We start from the raw sequence: 27,130 nt of genomic DNA, 5'->3' as shown, positions 1-27,130 counted from the left end.
GCCTTCGTCCCTGTGGACGGATGCCCTGAAAATCTGGTGATCCTGGATGCCCTCCTAGCTGAGGCCCGTGCGCTCAAGCACAACACACACCTAGCGTTTCAGGATATGGAGAAGGCTTTCGATAGCGTCTCCCATCCGGCCATCCATCGGGCCATGAAACGTAAAGGCATTCCGAAGCCTTTAAGGACATACATAATGTCGGGCTATGATCGGTCCTCAACCGTAATAACCAGCTAAGGGGAGAAGTCGAAGGACATCCTGATCACTAGGGGGGTGAAACAGGGTGACCCCCTGTCTCAATTTCTCTTTAACCTAATAATTGATGAGGCAATTACTAGGGCTAAGGACTTGGGGCTAGGGGGTTGAACTGGGGGGGGGGGGAATATCAGCACTGGCATTCGCTGACGATCTGGTTGTGGCAGCAGAAACGGCTACCGGACTACAGACTCTTATAACAATTATTTGCCACACACTGCGGGGCTCTGGTCTTAAAGTAAATGCTGCGAAATGCCGTACGCTAAGCATAGCAATCGATGCACATCGTAAGATGTGGCATGTCCCCACTAGGAAGGCATACCACGTCAGGGACGATGAAATCGGTACTATGAGTGTGGTGGACGAGTATAAGTATTTAGGGATACTTATCGGGGCCAGGGGCAGACGCCTATCCTATGGTTCCGCCTATCCTGACGAACACCAAGGCGCCACTCAAACCCAAACAGAGGCTATACCTACTAAAACACCACCTAATCCCCAAGATGAACCACTGGCTTGTTCTCGAACGCGTGTTTAAAACGGAGTTGGCGAGGCTTGACCGGTGGTTGCGGCATGCCATCCGTGGCTGGCTGCGACTGCCTCATGATACTCCCAATGCCTTTTTTCACACCGACGTAAAGGACGGTGGACTAGGAATTCTCGACTTTGCCACATCAATCCGCCTACAGAAGAACAAGCGGCTCGGGGAGTTAGTAGAGTCGGAGGATCCAGTGGTAGTGACAGCGGCTCTCCTACCCGCGTTCCAAGCGCGAATGCGTCGATGGGTAGACCCAACCACGGCCGCCGGAACCCCTTCTAACAGAACGACTGAGCACTCTAGAAGGTGGAAAGCAAAACTGTATAGCATGGTCGATGGTGCCGACCTTGCGTCCTCTTGTGAGGTTTCATATTGCCACAAGTGGGTCGCATCCGGTACCCATCTGCTAAGCGGAGGAGACTTTGCTCACGCCATCCAGATTAGGGCAAACGCTGTAGCCACACCGTCTAGAGCAGCTAGGGGTAGACCCGAGGCTTCTGGTCTCTGCGATACTTGCCAGAAACCAGGGACCCTGGGCCACATATCCCAAGCATGCCACAAGACATATGGGGCTCGGGTGAAACGTCATGACGATATCACCCGGTTCGTAGCCGGCCGCCTGCAGCAAAGAGGTTTTGAGGTGGAACGTGAAGTCCGTATACCGGATGGAGGGACCTTCTGTAAGCCTGACATCATAGCTTGCAAAGGTGATGAGACCTTTATATTAGACACCCCAGGTCTCTGCTGAAACCTCCTACTCTCCCGTCCACATCAGAGCAAGTGCGACAAGTACGGCACCCCAAAGATCCTTCAAAAGGTCAGGGAATATACCGGGAAGCACACAGCATCCGCCTCTTCAATAACCCATAACTAGAGAGGAGAATGGTGCAAGGAGAGTACACGGGGTCTACAGTATATGGGACTCACCAAGAGCGACCTAGAGATTTGCTCTGTGAAAGCCCTGACCTGGACATATTCCATCTACAGAATATGGTCCAAGACCACATCTAGGGGCAGACCACCTTAGTCCCAGGATCACCGTGCACAGGGTGCATAAGGGTTAATATAGTTTTGCTTAGGTGAACCGCAGCCAGGATAGCTGTTAGCCAACTATCTAAGCAGAGTCGTCATCTGGCGTACCACTTCTCCAAATGGTTTCTCACAAGAGGGTGGATGACCTGGCCAGAGCCCACAAGTGGGTAAGGCGGCGGCCGGAGGGACCCCCATGTGCATACATGATATCCCTCCCACTCCGGAGCCTTGTTAGGAGCTTCCACTATGAATAGTTTTTTCCATGTATGACGATGTCAAGTCACTAATCCTGCTACTTAGGCAGCTTGTTGTTTTGTCTTCAACTTTAGTTCTTTTTTAATGATATACTGTGCACCTCTCCCTTTGTGTGCCATGTCCCATATAAGAAAAACAAAATACAAAAGAATTTTCCATTTTGTGTATGTTATTTTCATGTTATTATTGTGTGTTATTATTATCATCTTAACTCTTGTGGGTTGTGATGAGAGCTGACATTTATGTGTGTTTTAGTTTGTGTTTGATAGGGTATTAGGTATGCTTAGGGGTGCCTTCTCGCCATGCCCTGTGGCTGGGGGGATTGGTGCCCTGAAGCTACATAAACTCCCTATACCCTCCGAAGTGACAAGGGGAGTTAGGGGGTCAACAATAACTTTAACACAGCATTGATCGATCGATCCTCGGTTTTGCTTATAGAATTGATGCAGACGGTAGAACAGTAAAGAAGAGTTTTCTCCCGGTCAGGCCTTCGTTGACGTACACCCCTCTGTTAGAGGACACTGCTGACAGGACGAGATGAGATTTTATAGCAGTCCATCCTCCAGAAGGTTTCTCAACGTCAAGAAACTGTGGTACTAAATTGTTTTTATCCTAACCTACCATGAGGACCTAAAACAGATAACAGGAGTAAGTCAATTTCGCGAGCCGCTACCATTTTATAGTATGGCGATTTTTGGCCTTAGGTAGAGTATACGTCAAAATGCGACGTTTTATTGGGAGGACGGGTTGTTCATAGAGCGGCTAGTTAGTTTGAGACCAATTTTTCTTTGACCTTGATCAGTTGGATTCATTTTACCTGTTCTGAATGCAGCAATGATGCTATTGGTGCTGAGTTCGTAGCTTAGTTGGGCTCTTAGCATGGCATGCACACTGTTACCACAGTTCTCATCTTCACTTTCCACAGGTCACACTCAGGACAACATAATAACACAGTAAACAAAGGTCTAGTAACTTTTGTTGGTCAATTTTACCCTGGGAGAAAATGTTTTGAGTGTTCATGTTACTGATGTACTCATTAGTTTTGTTCCGATGCGCTTCCTCTTGTTATAGTTTTATTGTCTTGAATATGAATTCAAATGTGAATTGATGACCAAACCGCACATCAGAAAATAAAGAAACGATTTCATTTTTTTCGATCTGTCCTGGACCATTATCAAGTAGAGTACATTTCTTTCCTCTAACTTGTGTGTGCATTTTCTCAAAACTATTTTAAATTTAATATTTCAATGCTTGGACATTCTATTTTTTTCACTTGTAAATGATAAGATTAAAAAGTTTATGTTAAATCTAACAGATCCCTTCTATCTTACAAAATTAAATGAAAAACAAATTAATATGAATTTAATAGACTACAATTAACTTTGGGGTTTGCTTACCTTGACAAGCCTCGGTGTAGAGAAGGAACTTGTCTGGGTCGAGTGCCTGTGTCTGGTCGAGGACGTCAGGCCCCACATACCTGTCAGAGTACCAGTGCACCGCTGTTCCGTCTATGTACTGGGCGCACTCAGGGTCCTCCAGCATCTGCACAACCACACAATCAGTATACCCCACGGTCTTAATAAAGCTTAGAATAATACGAAAAAAGGGCCTGTGAGTGGGAACACCCACCGCATTGGTTTGAATTCCCATCACGGCTCCTATGGATTTTCTCATTGATAAGTCACGTTAGTGTGATTACTCTCCGTGCTTAGGGTAATACGTTAATCTCATCAAAACATTTCATTCTTGGGCTAAAAGAATGAAATATTACATTAAAAGATGTTGCAGAACTTAATTCGCCTGAGATTGTGTAGGAACATGGCGCTGAACTTGACTAGTAAGCTTTAATTTGATATTCATGAATAATATGTACATCTTTTAACATGAGCAGATATTGTCCAAACAATTATGTGTAAATAAAATATATGAATGAAAAGCGTTATGGCATCAACAAATGAAATACCGTTTGGTGTAACGATTAACTAAACAAAAAAATTAAGATTTCAATTCAAGTTTCCTGCTATCGCTGTATATATCGATGATTTCTGTGTTGTTTGTTAAGATTTCTTTGGTGATGTGATTGTGAGAAGAGATTATATGTTCCTTGATGGAGCCTTGTTGCTTATGCATTGTTAGTTGCCTAGAAAGAGACATTGTTGTCTTGCCTATATACTGAGTTCTTTGAGGCTTATAGTCCCCAAGTGGGCATACGAAGGCATAGACGACGTTGGTTTGGAACGCCATGAAGGAAACCGACGTCGTCTATGCCTTCGTATGCCCACTTGGGGACTGTAAGCCCCAAAGAACTCAGTTTATAGGCAAGACAACGATGTCTCTTTCTATGCGATTAACAATGCACAAACGACAAGGCTCCATCAAGGAACATATAATCTTTTCTCACAACCAGACCATCACCAGAGAAATCTTAACAAACAACACAGAAATCATCGATAGATACAGCGATAGCAGGAGACTCGACATCAGCGAGGCACTGCACATAAAAAATTCAACACCAGCAATCAACAGCCAATTAACGCATAACTATATTCTACCCACTTCAAGACCCCGAACCAACATAGGAGCAGTAAGAAAAAGTATGGAGCAATAGGAATTCTGCAGTTACCTTCATTCTTATGCCTTTCATACCCAATTAATACCCACCTCACCCAAAACATTTGTGTCATATCACCTCACCCAAAACAAATAAAAAGCATGATGTATGTTATGTGTAAACCAAATCATTGCAAATGTAAGAAGCCTTACGAAATGCTTCTAGGCATAAGACCAAAAATAAAAATGTAAAAAATTAATTTTGGAGAGTTAATTTTTCAATTACCCTCGACAGTGAAGAAAAAGTAAGGAATATTGAGAAGATTCGTGTTAGAATTATTAATCTTACCCTTTCGGTCATATTCATATATATATATATATATATATATATATATATATATATATATATATATATATATATATATATATATATATATATATATATATATATATATGAGAGGGAGAGAGCGGGAGAGAGAGAGAGAGCGGGAGAGAGAGAGAGAGAGCGGGAGAGAGAGAGAGAGAGAGAGAGAAAGAGAGAGAGAGAGTGTTCAAAGACAATTTACCCAACACCCGACAGCACTCGGTGGCCAGTGGACACAGATAATTTTCATCAAATCAGTTCGCTATGTGAGGAAAACGTGAGCATCATATATGTACGGTAAGCTTGAATGGTTCTCAAGCCAAATGTATCAGAAAAACTCTTCCTCGTGAAGGGTTTTTATTCAAGGTATAAAATACAAAAATTTTATACAAAGGTTTTAATACGTTTTTTTATATTAAGGTACAACTAGCCTTGTACCATGCATGTAACCAATGTTGTAACCCTTTTTGTGTAATGAAGTTTTAAATAAAATAAAATAACAAAATACAAAAAATAGGGGGTGGTAGGAGAAGACAATATGTGAGTGTACATGGGTGCTTATCTTGAGATGATTTCAGGGATTAGCGTCCCTTCGGCCCGTGTTCGACCTGGTCTGCTTTTTGTTACACATCCCCAGGAAGAAACCAGTAGCAGTTGTCTAACTCCCATGTACCTATTTACTGCTAGCTTAATAGGGGCATCATGGTGAAAGAAACTCTGCCCATTTGATTCCACCTCCGCCTGGGATCGAACCAGGAACCTAAGTAGGACTACGAATCCCGAGCACTGCCCACTCATCGTCAGGCCCACCACAAGGCTCCGTTGTGGGTGCCCCACAAGGCTCCCCCAGATGCTACATATCGTCTTCTTCAAGGTCGAGGGTCCCTACAAACGCGAAAGTAACATCAACGATTTTCTGGAACTTACAGGCTGGACGTAATCTGGAAGAGTGTCCCTGTTGAAGTCATCAACCATCATCTTGAGACGTCGCATCCCGGCAGCCTCCAGCGTGGGCCCCAGGGTGGTCTTGAGCCAGTCTCGCATGTCCTCAGCCGTCCACCCACACGTGTTCCACCCCCACTGCCGCCACACGCAACATACACAAGCATTACGGAATTGCTATTGCAAGATTTCAATAATTTTAAAGAAAATTACATTATTTTATTTTATTATTTATTTTTTTTTGAGATATATTTACTTCATGTTACATTCTTGTACAGCCATTAGTACGCGTAGCGTTTCGGGCAAGTCCTTAATCCTATGGTCCCTGGAATACGATCCCCTGCCGCGAAGAATCGTTTTTTCATCCAAGTACACATTTTACTGTTGCGTTAAACAGAGGCTACAGTTAAGGAATTGCGCCCAGTAAATCCTCCCCGGCCAGGATACGAACCCATGACATAGCGCTCGCGGAACGCCAGGCAAGTGTCTTACCACTACACCACGGAGACTGCCATATATCGAAAATCAAGAGGAACTTACGTCTTGAAACCCACTGAGTGGTTCATTTTGAGGTGTGAGGCCCCACAATTCGGCTCCCTCTGCCTCATACGCTTCCACAAACCTGAATATAATCACTTTATTTATCAATGTTATAACGACTGCAATAACTATAACAGGATCAGCAAACTTAAAAATTTTGAAAATATTTATGTATATATATATATATATATATATATATATATATATATATATATATATATATATATATATATATATATATATATATATATATATATATATATGTCGTACCTAATAGCCAGAACGCACTTCTCAGCCTACTATTCAAGGCCCGATTTGCCTAATAAGCCAAGTTTTCATGAATTAATGTTTTTTCGTCTACCTAACCTACCTAACCTAACCTAACCTAGCTTTTTTTGGCTACCTAACCTAACCTTACCTATAAATATAGGTTAGGTTAGGTTAGGTAGGGTTGGTTAGGTTCGGTCATATATCTACGTTAATTTTAACTCCAATAAAAAAAAAATTGACCTCATACATAGAGAAAAGGGTTGCTTTATCATTTCATAAGAAAAAAATTATAGTAAATATATTAATTCAGGAAAACTTGGCTTATTAGGCAAATCGGGCCCTGAATAGTAGGCTGAGAAGTGAGTTCTGGCTACTAGGTACGACATATATATATATATATATATATATATATATATATATATATATATATATATATATATATATATATATATGTCGTACCTAATAGCCAGAACGCACTTCTCAGCCTACTATTCAAGGCCCGATTTGCCTAATAAGCCAAGTTTTCATGAATTAATGTTTTTTCGTCTACCTAACCTACCTAACCTAACCTAACCTAGCTTTTTTTGGCTACCTAACCTAACCTTACCTATAAATATAGGTTAGGTTAGGTTAGGTAGGGTTGGTTAGGTTCGGTCATATATCTACGTTAATTTTAACTCCAATAAAAAAAATTGACCTCATACATAGAGAAAAGGGTTGCTTTATCATTTCATAAGAAAAAAATTATAGTAAATATATTAATTCAGGAAAATTTAGCTTATTAGGCAAATCGGGCCTTGAATAGTAGGCTGAGAAGTGAGTTCTGGCTACTAGGTACGACATATATATATATATATATATATATATATATATAGAATATAATCAATGGAAATAATATTACTATTTACCTCAAGCCAGAAGAGCTCATCAACAACCGGTCCTCTTACAAATTACGTCGTTTTTCGCTCGTTTGCGCTACAACCAAAAAAGGCCATAATTTAAATATGAAAAATAATTGAAAATATTTTTATTTTTATTGTTTTTAAACAGCAAGTTAAGGGTCCTCTGATAGGTTAGGAGGGCAGGAAGTTCTAAAGTTTCTAAACGTCATGAAAACCATTAATTGAAAGTTTCCTCTCCTAACCTAACAGCCTAAGCCAGAGGATCCAAAACAGAAAACGGGACAATACGTCACTTTCGTTAGCTGATTTCATTTTGAATTACGTCATTTTTTTAGCCTGAGTGCGCATACGAGTGAAAAGCGACGTGGTTTCTAAGAGGACGGGTTTGTGATGCGCCCAATACACTCAGCGTTTATCACTTTATCAGGCCTACCACCTTCCTGCTCGACTTACTTAACGATGTAATTGGACCAGGGCTGCCACATCTCTGTCAGCAGTGTTCCCGACCCATTGAACATGCCGTTGGTCTTCATCCAGGACGGGGGAGACCAGGGCGACCCGAACAACTTTATTTCCTGTTGTGACAGCTCCTTTGCTTTCAGGATCAGTGGAATCTGTGGGGAAGAACAAGATTAATTTAGTTTACTAAAATAGTATAAATGATTGAAACACTACACACCTCCGAAAACGTCCACTACTGTGTGGACGATATATATATATATATATATATATATATATATATATATATATATATATATATATATATATATATATATATATATATATATATATATATATATATATATATGTATATATATATATATATATATATATATATATATATATATATATATATGTCGTACCTAGTAGCCAGAACGCACTTCTCGGCCTAAAATGCAAGGCCCGATCTGCCTAATAGGCCGAGTGATTTTCTTTATTTTCAATAAATTGTTCCCTATTGGTCTATTTTATATATTATTATTATATTATATTAAGAACATAAATTATTGACTTAGTTGTGTTAATTTAGGTTAGGTTAATTAAGATAGGTTAGGTTAGGTTAGGTAGGGTTGGTTAGGTTCGGTCATATATCTACGTTAGTTTTAACTCAAATTTTTTTTTAAAATTAGCTCATACATAATGAAATGAATAGCTTAATCATTTCATAAGGAAAACAATGAGAAAAATACATAAATTCAGGAAAACTTGGCTTATTAGGCAAATCGGGCTTTGCACAGTAGGTCGAGAAGTGCGTTCTGGCTGCTAGGTACAATATATATATATATTAGTATATTTTGGTAGCAGTCTTTCCTGTAGACATATATTATTAAATATGACCGAAAAAGTAAGATTAATAATTCTAGCATGAAATCGATGATTTCCGTATTTTTTGTTAAATAAATTGTTTTTTGTTTAAAAAAAAAACACGGAAATCATCGATAGATACAGCGATAGCAGGCGGCTTGATATCTGCGAGGCACTACACATTAAGAAGTCGACACCAGCAATCAACAGCGAATTAATGCACAACTATATTCTACCCACTTCAAGACTCCGCACCAATATAGAAGCATCAAGAAATATGGGCCAATAGGCCCTTTGCAGTTACTTCCATTCTTCCCTTTAACTTACAAAATATTATACCCATTGTTTCGTGTTCTGTCGTGTGTTGAAAGTTTGTTTTCACCTCACCGAAAACTGTTGTAACATATCACCTCACCCAAATGCAGGTATAAAATCGAAGCTGTTTCAACTCTGTTCAGTTATAGTTGTGTGCGTGTTAACTAAAGTCTTTGAAAATGTAATAAGTTTTACGAAACGCGTTCAAGTGTCGCGTCAGACTAGAAATAAAAATGAATTTTGGAGAATTGATTTTTCAGCTACCATCAACAGTGAAAAGAAATATAAGAAACATAGAGAAAATTCGTGTTAGAATTATTAATCTTACTTTTCGGTGATATTTAATAATATATATATATATATATATATATATATATATATATATATATATATATATATATATATATATATATATATATATATATATATATATATATATATATATGACTGAAAACTCACACCCCAGAAGTGACTCGAACCCATACTCCCAGGAGCAACGCAACTGGTAACCACAGGGCGCCTTAATCCGCTTGACCATCACGGCCGGACAAAAGGAAGTGGTAGCCGAAGCTATTTGAACCACTTCCCCGCCGGCAACTCGGATGGTAATCTTGGGCATAGCATTTCACCAAATCACCTCATTCTTTGGGGCACACGTGAGGAACACAAATGCAAACAAGCCTGAATGGTCCCCAGGACTATATGCGACTGAAAACTCACACCCCAGAAGTGACTCGAACCCATACTCCCAGGAGCAACGCAACTGGTAACCACAGGGCGCCTTAATCCGCTTGACCATCACGGCCGGACAAAAGGAAATGGTAGCCGAAGCTATTTGAACCACTTCCCCGCCGGCAACTCGGATGGTAATCTTGGGCATAGCATTTCACCAAATCACCTCATTCTTTGGGGCACACGTGAGGAACACAAATGCAAACGCATATAGTCCTGGGGACCATTCAGGCTTGTTTGCATTTGTGTTCCTCACGTGTGCCCCAAAGAATGAGGTGATTTGGTGAAATGCTATGCCCAAGATTACCATCCGAGTTGCTGGCGGGGAAGTGGTTCAAATAGCTTCGGCTACCACTTCCTTTTGTCCGGCCGTGATGGTCAAGCGGATTAAGGCGCCCTGTGGTTACCAGTTGCGTTGCTCCTGGGAGTATGGGTTCGAGTCACTTCTGGGGTGTGAGTTTTCAGTCGCATATAGTCCTGGGGACCATTCAGGCTTGTTTGCATATATATATATATATATATATATATATATATATATATATATATATATATATATATATATATATATATATATATATATATATATATATATATATATATATTTATTATTTTGAGGTAATGGAGAGACTTGAACTCGCGACCTGGTGATTCCCAGACGCCTGCCTTAACTGACTGGGCCACGGTGGTACAAAGAGTTTGCCATCCCAGAACTCTACTTTGTCCCTTGGGACGTTTTGGAGGTCCCAAACCAGGGCCCAACCAGGGTTTTCCTAGCTAACCTGACCACCCTCTGGCTTACAGTAATGATGTTCACCCTCTTATGAGTCCCACAATTGTGATCTGACAATTTTATAGATATAAACAGATAATTAAAAAAAATTATCAGGGGAAAGTGCCAAGCCAGTACGAATTTACAGCACTTGGAAGGGATCTGGATAAGGATTTGGGATGGGACAGGGGGGAAGGAATGGTGTCCAACCACTTGAACGGTCGGAGATTGAACGCCGACCTGCATGAAGCGAGACCGTTGCTCTTCCGTCCAGTCAAAGTGGCTGGATAAATAGATAAAGAATGTTCACGTTGGACTAGTAGGTCTCTATTTACTTATAAATAAATCTCAATAATTTCAATAATTGGCCTTTTCTGTGCAGAAGGAATTTTGTTTACACTGTGTCGGTTTAATAAAGTTACTGGAAATTCTCGATTAATTGAATGTCCTACAGGAGAACTTCTTTTGTTCGGGTCATTTGCTTTGTATTTGGAATATCCTTGACCTACACTAGATTAAAATATAATAGTTCTATTTAACCAACAAACTAAATTCTTCAAATCAAAATAATAACAGTAATATTACAATTAACATATTACAAGAAATAAATATCTTTAAAAAATTGCATTTAATGAACACATTAAATTATATGCATCTTAAATTATAAATCAGCAATTACCTTCTGGCATTAGCAACTTGCTATATAACAAAGATATCAGAGTTACCTATTCTCTATATTCACCTTATACTTATTCTTATAGTTCTAACCCTTAAGTTTATAACTTAAGTTATAAGTTAAGGTTATAGTTATAGACAGATGACCTTTACCTTATAGTTATAATCCTCATCAGTTAGACTCCAGTGTTCGAGGTCCACATCGCCCTCGACGTCGTCGTAGGAGTAGGGTCTGGTGGAGCAGTCGCTGCCAGCGATGGGGATACGACACAGGTTGTAGCCTATTCCTTCAGGTGCGAAGTAGGCTCTACGGTTATAAACAATGAGATATAATATTCATCCTTGAATAAATTACGGGATATCTCTTAATTCTCATAAAAGATAAATAAGTTTAAATCAATTGATATATTTAAGCCTTTGCTGTTATTTAATGTTATTTATCATTGATGTACCCCTTGACAAACTATTAACACCTGAGGCACTCGCTATAAATCAAAACAAGGATATATCCTTGTAGAGAGGCAGCATTGAAGAAAACTATTGAATAATCAGATGAATGGACTGTGCCCTCTAGAATACAAGAATTACGAAAAGTGTCCCATTACCTGAGAACAAGGTCCTGAGCCTCGCTTGGAAGAGTGAGAAGGTTGAGACCCGTGGCGTCGGTGAAGGCGCCACCAAAGCCTATCATGGTCTGGAAAGTGTCTTGTCGATTCAGCGTCACCACCACAGCGCCTGGGGAGCAAACACGTGTTGATGCATGTGTATATAGAATACATTTTGACAAACACAGCTTCCTCCTAAACAGTTATTGTATTTGAAAGTGTTTCAAGGGGATTTTCAATATAATAATCATGATTTCCTCCTAGGGAATATCGTAACCTTCGACAAGTGAAGATATTATGTATTTTCGACTTATGCACGTAGGTTAGCTAACGGTATGTGAATGTGATTCATAAATTGCAAAGTTCCTGTTTAATAATTAGTAATGTATTGCAGGGCCGTCTTAACAGCATTGTAGGCTGGACAAAGCAACGAATATGGGGCCCCTTACTCAAATGATGAGCACTGGGGCCTGCTACTCAAATGATGGGCACTGGGGCCCCGTCCCCCGACCCGGATGATGGCCACTGAGGCCCCCGACCCAGATGATGGCCACTGAGGCCCTCGACCCAGATGATGGCCACTGAGGCCCTCGACCCAGATGATGGCCACTGAGGCCCTCGACCCAGATAGCCACTGAGGCCCTCGACCCAGATGATGGCCATTGAAGGGGCCCCTACACAGATAAACATCTGGAGTTCCTACCCAAATGATAGGCCCGACCCATCCACTAATGTGCATTAATGTTATGCATAAATTATTTATATTATAAATACAAATTGAAAAGGGATTTGAATCTCAGACCTTTCCAGCAGGAGGTCGAATAATTAACCACCCTGCCAAGAAATCTCTTATAAGCAATATGGCAGCATGGGCTCCTAGAATCGTGGGGCCTCTGGGCAACAGCCTAGTGTGCCCATACATTTAAGGAAGCACTGATACATGACTTTTGATGCAAATAGGAAAATATAATTCATGTAGAGGTAATTTAACTTTCAGTCACTGGTGCGTTATCTCATTTATGTACGTTATTACACTTGCAATTGCAGAAATAATTTACAGAAGAAATTATAACCTCCTTTCCTCAAAGGGAATCCCCTATCCATTCAGATACCAGCATTAGCTCTTTATTCAGGTATTCGCTTATATTAGACCACCATCTCTGACATAAATATTAACATTGTTATAATCAAAAACAATTTAAGAATGAGTATGTTATGGTGTAACAGCAGCTCGTTCTTTTAATTTCTTTAACCCCTTGTTTGTCCACAACGGACAAACCAAAGGGGGTACAATGGCGCCCTAACCCAAACCACTCACCTAACCTAGCCAATGTTCGCATAAAAAATGGGAATTTGTGAACTAGAACGCTTCATAATATCCCTAATTTTGTTTGTTGAGGACCATAATGTACGAAAATAGACGTATCCGTGGAAAGGATGGGTTAAAAACGGATAGAATTAAAAAATCCGGCAAGGGAACTGTGGGTTCCATCCCTATTCGAGAATTACTGTCACACAGATACCTAGCTGCCAAAATGCATTTTAGTCAAATTTCCTGATACTCTACCCTTTTCTGGAATGTAGAGTTTTCTTAATCTTTCTTCATAGATATGTTCTTAATATCTGTGATTATATTGGATGTCGTTTTCTCTATTCTTTTCAGAGAATTTACATACATTCTATAGAATGGAACAAAACAATACTGCAAAATCTACATACGGCTTTGTATGACTCGACCACAAAGTCTTATTCCCTTCATTTATCACTCACCTGAGCTCACTTCACTGGAGACGGGGAAGGTCTCCACGTTGAACCTGAGGCCGTCCCTGCTGGAGGTGACGACGGTGAAGCTGCCTTCTTCAGGGAAGTTGATGATGCCCGGCTGGTCGCAGCCGGAGGCGTCGCAGACACACACTACGCTGTCGTACTCAAACTGGCGCGGGTTGCATTCATCTGAAATAAAAGCAATAATAATAACTATTATGATGATAACTAGACGTATTTTGGTTGCATTAGGGCAACAGAGGGAATGCATCTGTGGTCTTCTACTTAGTATACTAGGTGGGGGACCCGGCATTGCCCGGGTCTGTCTTTTTGTCTCTTCTCTCTCTTTCTATCTCTATGTGTATCTACCCATCTCTGTCTTTATATATACCAATCTCTATCTAGCTGTCTCTCTATCTGAGTATCCCTCTATCAATCCATATCTCTTCATCCTCCTCCCTTCCCTCCCTGCATCTCAAGAAGCACTGAAACAAATGTATGGTCTCTGATACTGTGTTTTCCCTTTCTCCATTTTTTGTTCATTAACGCATTTAGGTACATCTGCATTTGTGCAGCTACCCTAGACTATGTGAAAGGGAGTACAATCTGTCAAAAAGCTAGCTACGTCATGCTAAAAAATCCACATCACACAGGATGGTTAGTCATACAGAGGCATGTGATAGGTAGTCTGCACTGGCAGGCTCTGGGTGCATTATGAGAATATCATCAACACAAGAGTGAATAAGGTAGCAGTTGTGAGACTTTGGAAAATGGAGTATGGAATGGTAAGGAATTGAGCGCGGAAAATTTCTAAAAATTTTCTTTAATTCTTTTAACCTTTATTCCTGTCGTAATATTCAATTAGGTCGCCTGAGGAAGGACTTGCTTAGCTAACATACCAGTGTAGTAAACAGCTCATTCCTCACTCTGGGACCATTTATGAACAATTGACTAGGCGCGAGCAAACGCCGAGACCTCAAAAAGTTGAAATCCCCTCCACTTGGGCCGTCGACCTTCACCATTTGCGGAAGCGAATCTAGTGCGGAGAAAAGGAGGGGATAAGCTGTTGAGAGCGTTCAGACCTGCTTGAGTGACGTACACACTTCCAGGAAACTGAGGGAGACACGCTACACGAGGGGATTAGCTCATGACCTCAAGGAATACGATGTACTTGACTGCTGTAAACCCTCTTGACAGTATAATAGGTCTGCTCCCTGGAAAGTACAGAAAATAGACGTCGAAATTGTACCCCTGAAGGTGAAAAAGATTCATCATGAACCGGGACAATTACGGTGTTTGTATGGAAGCATGATATCTCAGTTACCAAGAGGCAACAGTTTACATGTATATTGTGATGGGTCGGTGGCGGAGGATGGCAGGGCAGGGTGTGGTGTCCTAATAAGGGAATATACGGAGTTTGGGACTGTGGACAGGATAATTGAACTCCGGCTTAGTAATTATATATCATCCACACAAGCTGAACTGCAGGCCATTCTGGCGTGTTAGGAGGAAGAAGTACGTCATGACGACAAAAATGTTTTTGTATTGTCGATAACCGAGGAGCACTTGAGTCCTTAAACATTCGAAACCCAGTCTTCATGTCCATAGTTGAGGATTGTAAGAAAAGAATAACTGAGATACAGCTGAAAGGTCATAGTGTGAAATTCATGTGGATTCCATCTCATGTTGGAATAGTGCTCAACGAGGTGGCGGATGACTTGGTCAAACGTGCCACATCAAAACCACAAGTTGACATTGAATGTGAATTCACAATGAGACAAATAAGAAGCAAAATCAGAAATATTCAGGCACAGGCAGAAGTGGAGAGGAGAGATATAATGTATGAGAGAAGTCAAACCATGCAACACTACATGTATGCGAGTCAAAACACCCATTTCACTTATGGTAAAAGGAGAAATGCTTGGAGTGACTCTGTGTACATGCGGCTCAGGCTTGGGTACAAATATTACTGGGAATATGGGATAGGTATTCATGATAATGACACGAAGTGTAAACTATGTGGTATGTTAAGGTCTCACACCCTTGCCCATTATATGTTCTTGATTGTCCGTTGATTAATGTACATAGAAACACTGAGATAAGGACTGTTCCTGAACAAATAGCCTGGATGTGTCACAACGGAAAGGTTGATGATATTCTTGAGAGATATAAGAATTTTGCACCAAGACTGAAATTTTTGTTGAATTATCTGCACGTCTCTTGCAAATTGTCTATACAGTATACCTAGGTCATAAAAGTATTTGTGTGTACGTCTGATACCATACTACTTGTGAAGGAGGAAATGTAGATGTTTATCTCTCAGAATGTTCGGTAATATGTTTATTGTTTTGTGATGTGTGTATATGTATGTATTAACACGATGTACTGAACGGGGTGAGAATAGCTTGAACTACCTCATCCCTTTGTGTGCATTTTACATCAATAAACTTATTTCAATTTTAATTTCAATTTCACTGGTAACTCCAGCAACCCTTCCTCAAATTAATCTTTATGTTAACACTCCATTGTGGGAAATTTTTACCCTCTATATCTATATTATTATCTAAGAAATGTATTATTTCTATATCATATCTAAATCATAACAAAATCATATCAAAATCATATCAGAATCACAACAGATGTCAACCCATGTCTACTATTTTAAACAATGCTGTTTGTTGACCAAATTGTATTTTTTTTTTCTGCCATGTTTCCCCCCCTTTTTTTCATTTTTTTTATTTTTTCTCAACACAATTTATACTTTAATCCTGATTAGATTAGTATATTTTAATCTCAATTAGTATTAAGTTTTAGTCTTAGTGTTTTTCCTGCCTGAAACGCTTTGCGTAATAGTGGCTTTAGGCATTGTATGTACTAGCTCTATCTATAAATCCATCAACTTTTTGTATCTCACCTTGTATGTATATACTTTACCTGAATAAATATTTATATTTGTATTTGTACAGATTCATTATACATCTGGATCCTACAAGACAATGCCACCTCTGATCACGTACACCATAGGGTAAGTGCATGATTTTTCAAGGATCCAGAAGCTTCTAGAAGGATTTCTTAATTAAAAAACTATTGGAACAATTGAATCGATTTCCGGTAGGGATTAAATCAAATCCTTAATAAGAATCAATAGTACTATCCAGTACTACTTGCAATCTTTAAATCCTATATCTAATTATATTATAATCACATCTTATCTCAATCATATGTCTAGATAGCAAATATAATCAATCAATATTCATTGAAAGCTACCCGCTCTAGGAAGTGGGTGGAGCCAACTCGGGAGTAAGCGACCTACGGGGCGCCCGAGGCAGAACACGTGTGCTTACAAACAGTGAACATGTGTCACAGTGCTTAGCAAACATTACTTAGCTCAGGACACCTTATCCAATTATCTTTTTCACCAGTGATTACTCTCTAGAACTGGGGGAGTACCTGGACAATATATCTACAAGGAAAAATTCCTAGAACATATCTAAATAAGTGTAGAGTGGAGCACACAAGGTATCACTGTCTCCACCTCCACCATCATCACTTATCTAACCTATTGCAATCGCAATTAAGGACATAATCAATTAGCAATGCTACTAGAACAATATACAGCAAAGCTGTGATATAAAATATCGTGCCTAAACTCGACAAGAGAGTTATCCAGTCTGGCACACTTGTCAGACCCGACATTCAGAGAAATATATTGAATGTTATTTAGTGTATTAATTGGCCAATTGTATGCTTGTATAACTTTAATATATCCAATAAGTCTGTCTGTCGGTTATAGAGTGAGGCAATGCCTCATATTTCAGTAAGTTTATTAATATTGTAGTTCCTAAATCTTTTTCAAGACCCCAGATACTCAAGAGGTTCACTGCCTCATAAGTGTCCCTAGTCTGGGAAGATTTCAATCGAGGTGACTGAACCTCTTCATATAAATTGAATATATCTACATATATATTTGATCATATGAATTAAGTTAACAATTGCTTGCTTAGTTATCTTTAATTTGTAATATAAGTTTAACCTATTGAATATAATCTTTAGTACTTACTTAACAGTACTTAGACCACATTTAAGGTCATTTAATATCATACTTCCACAATTTAAATTGTTGTGTTTATAGTAAATGAATATTGGCTGTTGATAGTTATGGTGCTAGGCTCGACTTTGTACACGTTTAAATCCCTGATTTAAACAGAACCAGTGTTCAGTCATAAAACTGATTTTATTAAAATCTTATCCTTGTATAAAAAATACAAGCTAATGTGAGATAATTGCCTGCAGGTGGATTGGGGATCTTCAATCAACCTTTCCATTCACATTCACCCCCACCTGCCCCTTACAGCCCACAGTCTGTCATTAGGAAAAAGAGGAGCTAGGATTTATGACCCTAACTAGAGACTTTAGTTGAATTAATTTTGCATACAGTAATTTTTAATTTAGTACAAGTCCCTTGTAGTTCTCCTCTCATATCAAATCTGGCAGGTTTTCCCCACATCCGTCCCACGGACGATCAACAATTAATAATAATTGATTTACGTTAATAACAAAGTAACATTTACGTTAATAACAAGGTAACATTTACGTTAATAACAAGGTAACATTTACGATAATTTAATAACTCTTACAACTGTCACTAGTAACGCGGAAATTACACAAACACTCTACCCTTCGAGCATTCAGTGAGTAAATTCCATTAATCCCTGTACTTCCAGACAGCTGATTAATCTCTTTACTAGTTACGTTAATTTACGTTATCGGTTACTATCACTCAACGATGGTAAACTCTGATTTTACAATATCCAAAGTGCTAAGAGAACGGTAATCACTCGTGATTACCTTTAGAGTAATTAATTACTATCCTCAAAATCAATAATTAATCAATTAAATACACAACCTCTCACATTGGCTCAGCAATTTACATTAAGGTATGAATTCCGTCTTAGCCTTCCATACTTAGACCAATTCAGGTGATTGAGGACGCTAATCACAACATTTACGTTATTCTAAAATGACGTTACTCTTCCCACGAGTCAATGAAGTGCCGGTACTTCCGGACAGATAAATAAAGACGTTACATTAATGAAACAATGGAGCCTTTGTGTGAGTCGATCAAACACGGATGGAAGTTAATTACTTTGACTTCCTGAAACACGTCAATTACCCGGCCCACTGACCGTTAATTACGACAGACAATAAATAATTCATGCCGAGCAGTAGTAACATCTAGAAGTCTGCTGATTTTATTGGATGAACAATAGATGTGTCGCTCTTGCATAATAGTATTGAACGAAAGTTAATCTCCCCAAACACTTTCGCGTTTTGGGCAAGTTACCCCTCCACTCTCTCCATTTTTTTTTTGGACATTCCCTGGTAGTGTGCGGAAATACTGAAAAGTGTATACTCTTTTTAACTTTGTCACCTTAATTCTCGTCCTATGTCTTTCATTTTGGTATCAATGCGTTCGCAATAGAATTCCCAACAGAACTATGTGCATATAATGTCAAAGACAGCAGCGCGCTCCACCCGCCGACAAGATGAATGTAGGCCAAGGGTACCGGAAAAAGAAAGCTGAGCCACCCTCAGGCAACTCTCATTACATTAGAGAGCGTGGTAATACTGAAAAGTGTATACCCTTTTCAACTTTGTTACCTCAATTCTCATCCTAGGTTTTTCAATTTAGCATCAATGTGTTCGCAATAGAATTCTCTACAGGACTAAAGGCATATAAACTCCAAAAGCCCGGCTTACCATCCGCAACAAACAGAGAAAGCGAGAGCGTGTTACCAGGGAGCGCACAAGAGCGATAAAATGTATACACTCTTTTCATTCTGGTCACCTCAATTGTCATCCTAGGTCTTTCATTTTGGTATCAATGTGTTCGCAATAGAATTTCCAACTGGAATATATGCATGAAATGTCAAAAACAGCAGCGAGCTCCACCCGCTGACGTGATGAATGCACGGCGGACCATCCGCACAAAACAGAGAAAGTGAGAGAAAGTAACCCGGGAGCACTCTAGTGCAATGTAATGTGAACACTCTTTTCACTTTGGTTACCTCAATTCTCGTCATATGTCTTTCATTTTGGTATCAATGTGTTCGCAATTGTATCTGCTGGCATTTTACCCTTTGCTTGGATCTGAAGGGTTTTAGGCTCACCACGATGCAATCTGATAGTACCACACGTGTATATACCTATCTTCAAGCAGCAATTCACTCATTCAAACCGACTTATAATAGTTATCCATATATAAATGGTAATCTTTGTTCTACCTGTTAACCTGTCATATGAAGAAAGATTGTCAAAGCTTATATATACTATCTTCTGATTTAGGGCGTCTATCCCTCTAACTATTTTCTTAGCATCAGGGCTTAGATGAAAGAGGAGTTCTCCAAAACTCATTTTCGTAATTTCAAGGTGAAGAAAAGAAGTGAATTACTATAGAATGTATTACACTTATTTATACAATTTGCACAACGTTTCGAACCTCCATGGTTCATTCTCAAGTGAAAAGAATTTTCAGAACTGGCTGATTTATACCCGCACTAGGTCAGGTGATAAGACAATAAAGGTGAAAACATCGGGGATGCATAAGGGATAAATGGGGGTGAAACATAAGAACATAAAAATAGAGGTAACTGCGGAAGGCCTATTGGCCCATAAGAGGCAGCTTTTATCTACATACAAAGATTAATCAGGTGTAATTGGCCTGTTACGTTGAACAGTGTCTTCTGTGTTGGCATCGTTATGTTCTGGTCTTGCCCTTACTCTCATGGTGGGTAGAGTAAATAGTTCCGTGATTTGGGTGTTCATGGTAGGTTGTTCTATTCTTATGTGAATTGCTTCAAGAATTTGTAATCTTCTTGCATCTTGGGTTTTGTCTATTATACAGGTATTTTTGTTCAACATTTCTCTTGTTAGGGTGATGTCGTGGGCTTGTCTCATGTGATTCCTGGGGGCACCGGATTGAAGATGGCAGGTCAAACGCCTCGTCAGCTTGGTCGACGTCATACCTATGTACTTAGATTGATGGTTACATCCTTTGTGGAGGCATGTGAACATGTATACAACGCTTGACTGCTGTAGAGGGTTCTCCGTCGGCTTCGGGCTGTTTTTGATAAGGAGTTCGGAAGTCTTCTTGGTTTTGTAGAATATGATCAGGTCTATGTTTTGGTTAGGAGTAATGCTTTTTACTCCTTTACGGATTATTTCTTTCCTCTTTTATATGTTCACTGTGCATGGTTGATTTGTAATATAATTTTATTGGAGGTATTGTGGTTTCTGTTCTAGGTTCAGGATTATACCATCGGTCCAAGTGTCTTCTTATAGCAGCGTTTATTTCCGCGTTACTATATCCGTTGTTCACCAATACCTGAGTTACTCTTTCAAACTCTCTACTCACGTTGATCCATTCAGAGCAGTGGGTAAGCGCTCGACGAATATAAGCATTGAGAACACTGGCTTTGTATCTTTGGGGGCACTCACTTCTACCGTTCAGGCATAATCCTATGCTGGTGGGCTTAGTATATACGTTGGTGCTTAAAGAGGTTCCTGTTTTTGTTATTAGTACATCCAAGAATGGCAGACTGTTATTTTCACTATTTTCATGTGTAGATCGGAGTACTGACTCTCTCTCTAGACGGCTTTTTAGATCAATTAGTTCATCTGAGTCTTTTACCATTACGAATATGTCATGTACATAACGGCAATATACAGTTGGTTTCTGTCTGCTGCTGAAGACTCTGTCTTCGATGGTTCCCATAAAAAAATTAACAAATAAAACTCCTAAGGGGGAGCCCATTGCTACTCCGTCTATTTGTAGATACATGTCTCCTTGTGGACTGATGAAAGGGGCTTCCTTTGTACATGCTTCGAGAAGACTCTTCAAGTGTGGCTCAGGTATGTCTAATTTGGGGGTGCTCTCGTCTCTGTATACTCTCTCCAGTATCATTCCTATGGTTGTGTCGACTGGGACGTTGGTGAATAGGGATTCGACGTCCAGAGAAGCAATGATTCCATCGGGCTGGGTAGATTTGATTATTCCTAGGAAATCTGCTGATGATTGTAGACTGCACTTACTTGAAGTGTATGGAGTTAGGAGTTCGTTAAGTCTTTTTGCCAGGTGATAGGTTGGAGTTGGTATTTGGCTGATTATTTGGCATAGTGGGTTACCTGGTTTGTGTGTCTTAACATTGCCATAGACTATGGCTATGGCTTAGGATATGCCTGAATATGACCTATATGCGGTCATATTCAATGAGACATGTTTAAAAGAAAACCTGCTGCCAGTATACACTAATCTACTATGAGTATTGAAAATCAATACTTTATTCATTATAAATAAACCATGGAATAAATATCTTATTAAAAACAATTAAGTAAACCAATGGTGAAACTAGTGAAATAAAATAAGTTTTAGAAAATTCCAAATTGTCAGTCGATCGGTCCCCAGTGACTGGTAGTCTGAGGATGGCGGTTAATGTGGAAGAGCTTGTGTTTATCTTTGAACAACACATTAAAATTGATTCATTATGCAGCCTGTCCTACCAACGTCAAAAAACTGTCGTACTAAACTGCTTCTCTCCTACCCTACCACAGGACCCTAAACATAAAACGGAACAGTACGTCAATTTAACGAGCCGCTACCATTTTCTAGTACGACGATTTTTTTTCCTTAGAGTATACATCAAAATGCGCCGTTGTATCAGTTGGACGGGTTATAATGTGGTGTTGGAGGGAGGGCAACAGGCAGGAGGATCTTACCTTGGGCTGAGGCATAGCCTAGTAAGACAAGCGCCAGTACCACAGTCTTCATGACTGGAAGATGCTGTGCCATCTTGCTGTGGGAACTCTTCCACTGTATCACACTCCTGTTGTACAGTGGTGCTATATATTGCTGTCTAAATATATATACACTGCATAGATACCAGGCACAGCTGACACTTGGTGGCTCCTGGTGTGTTCCCAGGCACTCTGCTCCACCCGCGTAACCCTTCCCCTCTCAGTTCTCATGCACTCTTATCGTATTTTCCTGCAACAAATGAACCAATAATTTCATATTTAGAAAAGCGATGTGGATTTACATTGAAATCCTTGCTGATATTTACTAAGCTTTTATTAATTAATTCATTACTTTATTTATTTAATTATATACAAGGTACTTAGGGTTGTGAAATACTAAATACCAGGGACACATTCTAAATATATCAAAAAAAGTTTCAAAAACTGTGGGCATTCTTTCTAAGATCAGATATTATGTACCACGCCCTGTCCTGGTGACTCTCTATTACTCCCTTATCTATCCATATCTCAACTATGGTATTTGTGCTTGGGGCTCTACTACCCAAAATCACTTACGTCCTCTAATTACTCAACACAAAGCTGCTATTAGGACAATATCCAACTCTGGCCCCAGACATCACTCGGTACCCCTACTCAAATCTCTGAATATGTTAGACATTAAGTCTCTGCACATTCTCTCATGTGTATTATACATATATAAAACGCTAAACTATAATGCCAATCCTGATCTCAAAAGCTTCATAGAAGGTTGTAACAGAACCCATGAGCACCACACCAGAAATAAATACAGTTTTGATATTCCTAGAGTACGACTTAATCAAACTAGAAATGCTCTACAAATCAAGGGGCCCAGAATGTGGAATGACCTTCCCGACCATGTTAAAGACTGTACCTCTCTCAACCAGTTTAAGTTAAAAACGAAGCTATACCTAATAAATTCCCTGTAACCTACCTTACCCTTCTATTGTCAACCAATGTCTGTTTTTTCTTTAAAGAGCGCTGTTTGTCGACATATTTGTGTTTGTGCTGCTTTTTCATTTATGTTTTCATTTCTTGTTTTCATCTACTCAGTATGCTCAATTAGTATTAAGCTTGTCATTTAAGTTTATCATGCCCGAAACGCTTTGCGTAATAGTGGCTTTAGGCATTGTATGTACTAGCTCTACCTATAAGTCAACCAATCTTTGTAAAAATTTATTGTATGTATGTACCTTACCTAAATAAAATATTATTATTATTATTATTATTATTAAATGTTTTAAGTTATTACTACTACTAATAATAATAATAATAACAATAATTGTATTCACAAGAAGGTACAATGGGTTTGTGAGATTACGTAAGATTGGTATTTGTACATTCTTGCAAAGTTACTAACAAGCATATCGTTTCGGGCAGGTCCTTAATCTAATATTTTGATTTCTGATTTTGATTGATAAGATGTGATTACACTGGTAATCTTAAGTACATATATGTCTTAAGTACTAATATTGGAATAGTGGGTAGTACAAGATACAGTGTGAGTTTGAAACACAAAGTAGGAAACTATGAGGATAAAATTAGGTAATTTTTTTGTTTTACTTTTGAATAAGGCATAGGTTGAATTTTTTTTTAATTCATTAGGGAGTACTGTCCATAGACTCACTTCCTTGTTTCGATCACTCTGCGCTCCCACACTCTTACTTTCAAGAACACTCTTGTAACGGTTTTATTGTTACGTAAAGTATGGTGACAATAAACACAAACAGTAAGAGAATATATATATATTTGGTCGAGTATACAGAAGTATGCAGGTGATACTTTGGCGAGCAATGGTGTGAGGTGAGCGCTCTGAGAGTTGTTGTTGTTATAGATTCAGCTACTCGGAACAAGTTCCAAGTACCACGGGCTATGGTGAGCCCGTAACTTACCTGGCACAGGAGCGGGGGAAGTAGCACGGGCTATGGTGAGCCCGTAGTGGACTTACCTGGCACAGGAGTGGTGCCTGCACTACGCACTGAGAGTCGGTACAGTATCTCGCAAGTGTCTGTTCTAGACCACACTTGAAAGTAGACTAGTTATTATTCGCTACTCTGCTGCTTATATGCTCGGGCAACACCTCACCGTTTTCCAAAGGTTGGCAGGAATATTAACTGGAAGTAGAGAAAGGTTTGTGTTCCATAATTAGTACTAAGAAGGGTTTTGCTTCTCTCATTAGGATAATGCGTTAGGAGCGAGTATATTATTGTGATAATCTAATCGCTACAATCTTTTTATTTTCATGGAGTGTTTGCACAGATTTAGTTAGACTGGGGATATCAAAGAGATATTTATTTCTGTTGTGGTGCTAATGGGTTTTATTACGCCAATCAAGGAAAAGTTTCAGATCAAGATTAGTACTTAGGAACAAGGTTTTGTACATATAAATAGCACATGAGAATGTGTGGAGTGAGTGTATGTTTAGCAAGTTAAGAGACTTAAACAGAGGGGATGTGTGTTGTCTGAGGACAGACTTTGTTATAGTTCTGATAGCAGATATTTGCTGAGTGATGATGGGTTTGAGGTAATTTGCAGTGGTTGAACCTCATGCACAGATGCCGTATGTAAGATAGGGATAGATTAGCGTGTAGTATAATGAAAGGAGAGTAGAGTGTTAGTTTAGTTCATTTATTATACACCCCATACCCATTTTGTGGACGGTAGTGGAAAGGGTTACAGAGGCACATAATGGGCTCAGGAACTGAACCCCAGAATTCATTTATTTAAGCAAGTTACAATCTTGATGAGCTAGTTACAAAATTCAATACACAGTGTCACATCATCAATGGGTTCGAGATCGACCTCAAGTACAGGTTCTAAATTAAGCAACTGATATATGCAGAGAGTTAGTGTCACAATTGATATGTTTGTCCTGCACACCGCCCCCCATCCAGTGGGCAGCGGTGGAAAGATTACAATCACTTAGTTACTACCTCCAGTTAGCAAACTGGGATATTTGGCTAAGATTTCTGGTAGCAGATCATTTTTAATGAAATATTTACACTTTGCTGGAACATTAGTTATAGAATTGTCTCTGAATTCGCCTATCTTTTCACACTCCATCACATAGTGACGGAAGGTGTGCGAATAATTTTGTTGACACAGTTTACATTTGGTCAGGTCTACATCAGCAGATAATGAGAATTCCCAGAGATACTTGTAACCGAGTGTAAGCCGAGCAGTAGTAACATCTAGAAGTCTGTAGATTTTATTGGATGAACCATAGATGTGTGGCTCCTCTTGCATGATAGTATGATGACAGATGGAATTACTGGTGTCGATTTCTCTTTGCCTCAGAGCTACAAAATTTTGTTGAAGTTCTTGGTGTACTATTGCTCTAAGAATGTTTAGTGACAATCCAAGGTTATACTCATTTTGTCCTTTAAAGGCAGATTCCTTGGCTAACTCATTAGTTCTATCATGCATTCAGAGGCCAGCATGAGATGGAGTCCACATGAAATGGACTCTGTTACCATCATTAATAATTTTGTTGTATTTTTGTCTAGCTTCAGACACGAGCATGTTACAGTTATGTCTTAAAGAGTTGGGAGCAATTAAGGATCATAAAGAGTCACTTACAGTTAATGTATCAAGTTTGGAGACTTGTACACAATTCAATGCAAGAAGTAAGGCAAATAGTTCGGTCAGAAGGGTAGAGGCCCAGTTGTTTATACGGACTCCCCACTCAAAATATAAGCCATCGCCCATTGTCAGGACAACTGCACTTCCAGCTGCACCCGTGGTGCGGTGTAATGAACCATCAGTGTATATGTTTTGAGAGAAAGAATGCTCTGTGTACAGAGCATCACTATGGACTGAGGTGTTGAGCTTTGCCTCAAAACGAAGCTTATGCTGATCTCTAATTTGCTTCTTGGGTGGAAACGGGGGATTAAAATTGGAAAGGGTGTAATTTTCCCACGGTGCAGAAAAGTGCCATTGTTGTCTCTCTTGGTATAAATGATAAATCTGATACATTCTGAATTCAGTTCCAGTTTTAGTTATCCATTTCGAACAATGTTGACCTTCAATAAAGAAATTTTAGAGGGCTGCTGTGCCAACCCGTCCTCTTAAAAATAACGTCACTTTTGGCTCGTATGCGCACTATGGCCAAATTTGGACGTAATTTGAAATGAAATCGACTCACAAAAGTGACGTTCTGTTCCGTTTTCTATTTGAGTCGTCCCGGACTAGGTCCGGGACGTTGTTGCTCTGCCACTCTGAAGCCTCCTTGCGGCCAGCGGGCCTCGCCCTTCGGGGGGGGGGGGGGTTCCAGCCAGCTGGCCTGCGGTGGGGGTGCAGCTCCGGTCCCCAAGTGTCCCGCTGTCCACAGCTAATCCTTTGCCCAGTCTAGGTGCTAGTAAGAGTAAGGAAACCCTTCTCCTTATTCCTTGGCGGCCGGCCTCACGCCCTGGGAAAACTTCTCCCATTTGTCATATCAGTTTTCCCCAGTCACTAGGTATTTTCTGCCCGCCTGTTAATTCTAGG

The 27,130-nt window shown here is 39.6% G+C and overlaps 1 protein-coding gene across 2 annotated transcripts in view; it reads right to left on the bottom strand.

The window, feature by feature from the left end:
* LOC123759092 (putative glucosylceramidase 3) overlaps positions 1–22,746 on the bottom strand; it is a 41,666-nt gene extending 18,920 nt beyond the window's left edge. Inside the window, exons 1-8 of one of the 2 annotated variants that reach the window (XM_045743944.2) lie at positions 22,589–22,746; positions 13,820–14,002; positions 12,050–12,179; positions 11,598–11,751; positions 8,102–8,262; positions 6,477–6,558; positions 5,922–6,074; positions 3,478–3,631 (exon numbers count right to left, since the gene is read on the bottom strand). In XM_045743944.2, the coding sequence (XP_045599900.1) occupies positions 3,478–3,631; positions 5,922–6,074; positions 6,477–6,558; positions 8,102–8,262; positions 11,598–11,751; positions 12,050–12,179; positions 13,820–14,002; positions 22,589–22,661 (1,090 nt within the window). In that variant the 5' untranslated portion in view covers positions 22,662–22,746. The remainder of the gene's footprint in view (positions 1–3,477; positions 3,632–5,921; positions 6,075–6,476; positions 6,559–8,101; positions 8,263–11,597; positions 11,752–12,049; positions 12,180–13,819; positions 14,003–22,588) is intronic. The other variant, XM_045743945.2, reaches the window with a different exon arrangement.
* Positions 22,747–27,130: the final 4,384 nt, after the last annotated feature.

The sequence above is a fragment of the Procambarus clarkii genome, chromosome 15, assembly GCF_040958095.1.
Source record: "Procambarus clarkii isolate CNS0578487 chromosome 15, FALCON_Pclarkii_2.0, whole genome shotgun sequence".
Lineage (NCBI taxonomy): Eukaryota > Metazoa > Arthropoda > Malacostraca > Decapoda > Cambaridae > Procambarus > Procambarus clarkii.
Note: the sequence above shows the minus strand (reverse complement) of the source record. Positions and strands in the feature narration are given on the sequence as shown.